At 48.2% G+C, this 7,594-nt stretch overlaps 1 protein-coding gene across 1 annotated transcript; it reads left to right on the forward strand.

Moving 5' to 3' along the window:
• Nucleotides 1–474: 474 nt before the first annotated feature.
• On the forward strand, nt 475–4,639 carry LOC126520763 (uncharacterized). The gene is made up of 4 exons (XM_072286698.1): nt 475–691; nt 2,087–2,230; nt 2,837–3,934; nt 4,494–4,639. The coding sequence occupies exons 1-4, from the start codon at nt 475–477 to the stop codon at nt 4,637–4,639; spliced, it is 1,605 nt and encodes a 534-aa protein (XP_072142799.1).
• Nucleotides 4,640–7,594: the final 2,955 nt, after the last annotated feature.

Here is a 7,594-nt window from a genome sequence, read left to right on the forward strand (position 1 = left end):
GCAACCGATTAGAACAACCTGCCCATAAATGCTCTTCACCACTTCAGACGTGATCACTTCACGGTATACATCGAAGAAATCATCCGCTGTTTGGAAAAGCCCACTCCTTATGTAATACCGCAATACAGGGACATTTGATGTACAAGAAAAAAAGAAAGAAAGAAAGAAAGAAGTAGAGGCGATCTGCATTAAAGATAGCAAAGTTCGCACTTGCGTTGTTTAGAAAGATGGCGTATTGCAATATTTCATAAATTGCAAAAGGGGAACAAATACCGTCCTACATTTAAATATTTTCCTCTCCGATTCGTCTGCACCATCTCAGAGATATCGCCTTCTTGCTGTTCCCGTTTCATATTGATATCTCTGGTCATCATTGTCTGAGCACAATTACCCATTTCTCTTGCTGTGTATTTATCTGACAAGCGCACAGGGACGTGCCGCCAAGTAACTGTGGTAGTATCTGAAGCGGTCGCTATGGATGCCAGGACCAGCAAGTCTCTACGCCTTCGCCTGCAAGACAGCCGCAGGAGCTGGTTCACGCTGGCAATGTGCGTGATCATGCTCCACACTGCGACTATAGGAAACCGTTCACAGGGCGCCCTGTACGTCGGCATACGGGAACACTTCGGTGCCAGCCACAGCGAGGCCTCATTGCCACCATCGCTGCAGTCTTCACTCTGTCTAGTCGGAGGTACGTTCGAGCGCCCGTTAACCGCGGGTATCTTCGGTTTGCCTGCACCTTCTGCACTAGCTCGAGGAGTGTGGCACTTTCGTCCTACCTGCCGCAATGACTCATTGACTGTGGCGTTCCGCTGCTTAGCATGAGGTCGCGGGTTCGATTCTTGACCGTTGCGGCCGCATTCTTATGAGAACGGAACACACAAAGATATGTGTGAGTCTCAGTAGTTTCCACTTGTTTTGCTGACCTATGATCATCTTAAGTTCCAACCCGTCTATACCAAACTGCACGAAGCTCAAGCAACATTAGCGCCTCAGTGCATATACTGTTAGGATACTGGACCACTAGGCCATGATCGCACACATATTGCTATCTCGCCAAATCAGACTAGCTCTTTGAGATGTTTGGCGTGTGCGTCACTTGCTAGTTTCTCGGTAGAGCTTGGGATTTAAGACGCCAGGTTAGACTGCATGCTTACGAGATGGGCCCTAGCTCCTCAAAACTTTCCTCATAGCAGCTAACGCTACGCAGAAACTGCGACATTGTGCCACTTTCACGATTGGATTAGGTTGATCACGTTTTAACATTTATTCGCCGGAGTACAAACGCCATCGTCGTTCTAACATAGACCACCTGACATAGACATAGGTACACGTATGATGGTATAACACTTAGTCGCAGACCATGTCACAATAACTGCATCTCTTGCTTATGCCCGTTCACTACCTATGCAGAGCCCAACGACTGGCTCATCGTATAAATTCCTGTCATACAGACGTAGTAGGAATCGTGTGGCTGCCCGTCATACGATTGTCGTCACCATCGTCGAAACCTTAGTGCTGTCGTTACGCACACTCACTCGCGCCTACGTTCGCGTCACACACACAACTATTTGATTTACACAAATACGTTGCTTTACTTGGTAATGCTTTGCGGAACGCCATAAAATGCTGGATAACCAGCTATCTGGAAAGTGCTTTGAGTAACATTGATTGAAACAGTGCAAGTGATCTGCGCATTTTTTTTTTCGCGTACCACATCTGCACTGTGAGTGCGGCGGCAACGTCGTGTAGCCGAAAAGCGCCGAGCCGTGGCAGTCGCAAGTAGATGGCGCTTTCAAACAAGAGCGCTAACGTGACGTATAGTACACTGACAAAATAAGTACCCATGTGTCTCCTGTAAAATCCGTTCTAGAGAAGTAGGAGGCGAGGAATAAAGAACGCCCGTAGGGAGCGCAGCGAACGGGGTTCTCGCTCGCCTTCGAGCTCAGAGTGGCCCTTCGAGCAGCTTAAAACTAAAACTATCGGATTAATCAATTGTCTTGTGTATTTTGATGCTTATTTCGCGGCAGTGAATGGTAGCTACCGGCAACCACCTGATTTACGGACTCAGTCTTTGTTTCTCTAGGAATTTTCACCGGCTTCCTGTGCGAGGTGGTTTCTCTACGGCACATGTCTCTGGGCTGCTCTTTGGTCTCGTCCCTGGCCCTCATGGTGTGCTACTTCAGCGTCACCGTGTCCTTCATTTCATTCTTCTTCGGGGCAGTACATGGTGAGGCACCTTTCAGTGAAATTTCTTTGCTCGTCCTTGCATATAACAAGTTATTTATTTGCCGAATCTTGCCAGAGTGCTTGCCTGGTTGGGTGGACTGTTTGGGGCGTCGTGCGACACCGGCAGCTCCCACTAGCCTTGCTTGCGGAGCAGTGCAACACAGTAGTATTCCAGGTCATTTTTACAGCAAAATACGCAATAAATAGTGTGCACGCGATCTCGAGAAACGGTTGCAGTAACTTAGGTTTGAATGAATCAAAAACACGAATATTGCTTAACGCGATGTCATTTTCGTACGTGGTACTGCGGATCAAGTGCCCAGAAGCACAGAAAAAGAACGAGCAGAAGCATCAGGAGAAGGGAAAGAACAATGACGACTAATAAACTTTTCACAGAAGGTTCCAAGAAAAAGTAACAAAATTGAAAAGAGGATGTGCGTCCCTCCTGCTATTACTCGTTGTCTGGCCGAATACGTGCTTCTGTGACTATACACGAGTCAGTGAATGTTCTGTGCTGTTGTACATTGCTTGATATTGAGAGATTGAGGTCGAAAGTACACCGGTTGCTCTTTCAAGCCATTTGACCACCCTTCATTCACATCTGCAGGGCTGGCAGTCAGCGGCATGTTCGTGGTCTCATCCGTGGTGGTGGGCGAGTACTTCGTTCGATGGCGAGCCACAGCGTACGCCATGTCCTCTGCAGCCAAGAGCTCTCACTTTTTTACTCCATTTGTGGCCAACCACATCCGCATGTACTACGGCACGCCCGAGATATTCCTGCTTCTGGGTGCCCTGTCACTCAACGGATTCGTGGCTGCTCTCCTCGTGAGGACGCCGCCGTGGCGACTCACAAGAAAAGGCGTTGTGCCCACGAGCTCCAACGCTGGGGCGGCCAACGAACATTCCCTGGGAAGCGTTGAAAATGAGAGGGCGGACGTCACACCGGCTGGAATCGACAACTCAGTGACAGCTGATGTTGCGAGTACTACCGAATCCTTACTGCGGGAGCGGGATATTCCGGAACATCAACAAGCGAGTGGGACTTGCCGCAATCTCGATGACCTTGAGAGCTCTCAAGGACAGAGTCTACTGGTCGCCGACCCGCATAACGTCTCCATCTCGGGTATAAAGGCGCAGCACATTGTCGATGGGTGCCCGGCGATCAGCACCTCAAGATCCCCAGCGCCATGGTGTAAAGTCATCACGTTCTTGAGAAATTTCGTCAGGTCTCTCGTTAAAATAAACTGGAAGGTGATTGCGACACCGCTGTTCCTCTTCGACACTCTGTCCTTTTCAATTCAGAACTACTCCCTGGCCAACTTTGTTCTTTTTTACTTGGACGTGACGATCAACTGCGGCATAGACGCAAGCTTCGCTGGGTACCTTCTCCTCGCATTCAATGTTAGCATCGTGCTGGGATGCCTGGTTATTGGCATGGTGGTAGATCGACGCCTGTTGTCTTTGAACGCCACGGTGATACTGGGTCTGTTTGGCAACGCGGCAGCCTGCGAAGGCCTCGTGTGGTCCCTGTCTGGCGGTCAGCTCTTAGTGTGCGCCGTCGTTCAGGGCCTCAGCTGTGGCGTGATGGCTCCGATGGCGTGCCCCGTTCTCATCCGGGACTTCGGCAGCGAGAGCCTTTCGCTCGTGATTGGCGGATGTCACACGGTGATGGGAGTCGTACTACTCGCCAGACCGCCACTCGTAGGTAAGAGCGAAGCAAATAGCACTTTCTTTTGTTTACAGAGTTACGGTCAAGGGACTGTTTCAGTGTTTTTGTGCGTTTCCGTCTCGGAAGCGCCGCACTATTAACACGAATGTCCGACTGCTTGTTCCTGACTCTGACTACCAGTGGCGTTGCCAGAATTTATTGTTTGGGGGGGGGGGGGTGATGTGCGAGGCAAGCCGCGCCTCTTCCCCCTGGCTGCGCTTCTGGCTGACTGCATGAGCTAATGGCCAAGGTGCGCGTTCGGCAGTTTGCACGAGGTGTGCAGCTAGCACGACATAAACTATGAGAGTGACCCGCAACAGCGTTCGACGTTAGGCTAGTTGGTTTTGCGTGGATTCTGAAATACTAGATAGTGCTGAAAGATGAATAAAGATAAGAAAGGAGGCAACACGGTGCTTCTGATGTGTTGTTCTCGCTCCTACTTACTATAGCTGATTCGTTATACAGGGTAGACAGGTTACTGGTCTTTTTTTATTATTATGTTAGCTTTCTTCAGTGCACTAACTTATCTCTGCTATATCTCTTTTTTATCATGCAGGCTACTTTAAGGACATTCTTGGATCGTATGACGGCATTCAGCACATCTTTGCCTCGCTAAATGCTTTTCTAGCAATCATGTGGACGATTAGGCTTCTGCGGTCAAAGCGTACTAAGTGCGCGCAACCAATACCCTCCAGCCTCTGACGGGTACAGAACAAATTCAATTGGTCAACACAGCTAGTTGGGCGAGTTGGTTCAGCATTGCGAGCGTGTAAATGCGCTTCACGAACGCGGACAAGGAAAATAAAAAAGAAAGGGGGTGAGACATACGTAGCGCATGAGACACACGTCATCCTTCATCTTTTTTTCCATGTCTGCTAAGTGCCCCCATTTACTCGCTCGAAAGAAATTAACTTCGAATATGTTTACATCTGCTGCAAATAAGGTGAATGTATAGAAATAGTTCTATGTTTTCCATAGAATTTATTCCACAGTTAACATTCTGTATTTATATTATATCATAATATATCCTGCGGACACGTAAGTGACATCTCGTGCTGTTTTGGATACCTTCAAGGTAGCTCCTGTTGCTCATCTACTGTTCGTAGCGTTGATCTGTAATAGCGAAAGAATAGTTCTGATCAAGACATAACATGTTAGACCTATTACAACATACGTGTACATAATCTTAATGTTGACAAAAGCTCTGGATTGCGGATGACATTTCTGAATGACCTTTCAGGACTTCGTTGATAACCACCACAATGCTGAACTTGCCTTCATCGTCGTGCATGCATCCGTCTTCTATGTCATCATAATACCTCATCGAGCCTTCACGTCACCGTAGCCCCTTCCCAAGTGCAGAGCAGCAGGCCAGAGCACTCGTTAGCTCAGGCAGACCTCTCTGCCTTCCTTCAAATAATTTATATCTCACTCTCTCTATCTAATGTTGACAAAAAGTATATAAAATCGTGGCTGAATGAACGAATGCAATGGTAAAAACGACACGAACAATACGAGCACAAATAACAACAACAAAAAACGTAGCCTGTGATACCATGGCAACTAAGCACGTTCATTCATTCTAGCTTTGCTAGAATGAATGAATGTGGCTACACAAAAAAAGGGGGGGGGGGAGGCGGTAGCTTCTGCCTCAGCAAGCGTATCCAAGTCCTTCCATGGAGTGTTCAAGCATCGAAGATCATGGCTAATTCAGAGCGCGAACTACTAGGAACGAGAAGCGACAAGACACAGCGCTGACAGTCAAATGAAGAGTTTATTGGAAAGGCTAAAAACTTTAAAAACGCGATATGTCCTACCTCATCAGAAAGAGCTAGCAAAAACAGAGAAAGTTTTTGGTGTTCAACACACCAAAATATCGGTCACGGTTGAAGCTCACGAGCAAAATGGCGAGAAATCAAGTATTAAGTTTCAGGAGGAGGAGGAAAAAAACTTTATTTCTCAGTTTTTGGACCTACACTTATATTTCGAGCATAATCATGATTGCTGGAAGTACCAGCCCAGATTTAAAAAGTCAGTTCCTGGACTTCCGTTCCAACCACTCGAAGTTGGTCAAGAATGGTATTGTTCTGTCTAGGTTGAAGACTTGGTGTGTTGGTATAGCATATTAGAGGTTGTATTGCGCGAAATTTTGACGAGACACACAGAAGAGACACCACAGAGCGCTCTGTGGTGTGTGTTCCTCTTTTGTGTGTCTATTTGTGTGTCTATTTGTATTTGTGTGTTTCTCTTTTGTTTGTGAGCCATAAAACGTTTTGTTGATGTGCATCCGCAAAGTATAGGCGACAGCTTGTCAGGGCAAGTAGCCCGGATGTAGTCAGCGGCGTTCCGACAGGCTGTCACAACCGCGTCGGGCCAAAAATTGCTCGGTGGGTTAAAAAGGAAGAGAGTAGAACAGGGAACACACGAATCTGGGGGGTCAGATAGTAAGGAGTCGGCCGTCCTACCATACGTCCAAGTCTTGTCGCATAGGCTGAAAAAGATTGCTTGTCGCTACGGCGTGAAAGCTTTGTTCTCGGCGAACAAGCTCGGTAGCATTTGTTCGGCCGTGTACAGGCGTGTATACTGACAGATCGAACAGCTGCACTACAGATGTAAGCAATCGGTCCACCTGTAGTGTTAACCACGTGATCATATTCGTATCTTTGTCAATTTCAGTTGTGTATTCTGCGCCTTTCTAGCGTGGGCTACATATGTTGGCCAACCCGCAGGTGTATGAGCACCAAGCTGAAGGAGCATTTTAATTCCACAACACGGACGGCACCCACGCATCTCCTCGCAATGCATATAAGAGACTGCAAGTCGCATGATAAGTGTACACACCAGCTTGAAAGAAACAGAAAAGTCCAACTTAAGCACAAAGATCAAACGACAGGAGAGGTTACAGAAGCCCGCGAGATAAAAAAAAAGACGAAGGGGTTTGTCAGCCACGCCTCCATAGCGCTTCATGATGTTGACGATGAAGTGGCTTTTCTATATGCAACTTAACCCGTGGCAGGCCTTTTTTTTTTGTGCGGAACACCAAATGCTTTCTCTGTTTTAGAGAGGAGCTGCCTTAGGCTAGTTTCCAGCCTTTCGTGATGTGCGTCAAAAACGATGGCGGCGTCTATAGAATTAAAAGAGCTTAAGTAAAAGGCAAAATCGTGCTAGCGTATGTGCCCCATCTGCGTTTGAGACCCGATGTGTCAAAACCAGTGATGGATGATGGGTATTGCTTCTGTTCCCGCCGTTGCTCTTCGTACGTGCGCCGTTCTTCCGCAGTCCGGACGACATGTGGCCGACCCATTGTAAGGGTGAGAGGGAACCGAGATAAACTACGTACGTCGTTTGCCTATAGAGTCATGATGTCAGTTGCCGTCGTGTGCGACGGGCACGTCGATTCCCGAGCGGGCGACGTTGAGATCTACGCAAAAAACGGCAGCGCAGCCGTTGCGCCATATGCCTCACGGACGACGGGAGAGAGCCTTGCCGTGGAATGTGCTGACGCGTGCGCCGTGCAGGCTGGGGAGGAACTCGTCGCCACCCTGTGCGTTCGTCCCGGAACGTCAAACAGAGACCCCGAAGACTTTATGATCGACACATATGGGTGCATCCTCTCGGTGGACCCCGATCCCATCGTCATTGTGGGTGACTTTAACA

The sequence above is a fragment of the Dermacentor andersoni genome, chromosome 3 (assembly GCF_023375885.2).
Source record: "Dermacentor andersoni chromosome 3, qqDerAnde1_hic_scaffold, whole genome shotgun sequence".
Classification (NCBI taxonomy): domain Eukaryota; kingdom Metazoa; phylum Arthropoda; class Arachnida; order Ixodida; family Ixodidae; genus Dermacentor; species Dermacentor andersoni.

What these genes read in the sequence shown, in the direction of transcription:
- LOC126520763 (XM_072286698.1), top strand. Translation starts at nt 475, where the DNA reads ATGGATGCCAGGACCAGCAAGTCTCTACGCCTTCGCCTGCAAGACAGC. An exon ending in TTCACTCTGTCTAGTCGGAG is followed by an intron (nt 692 to 2,086) that starts GTACGTTCGAGC and finishes TTGTTTCTCTAG; the next exon opens with GAATTTTCACCGGCTTCCTG. An exon ending in CGCCAGACCGCCACTCGTAG is followed by an intron (nt 3,935 to 4,493) that starts GTAAGAGCGAAG and finishes TTTATCATGCAG; the next exon opens with GCTACTTTAAGGACATTCTT.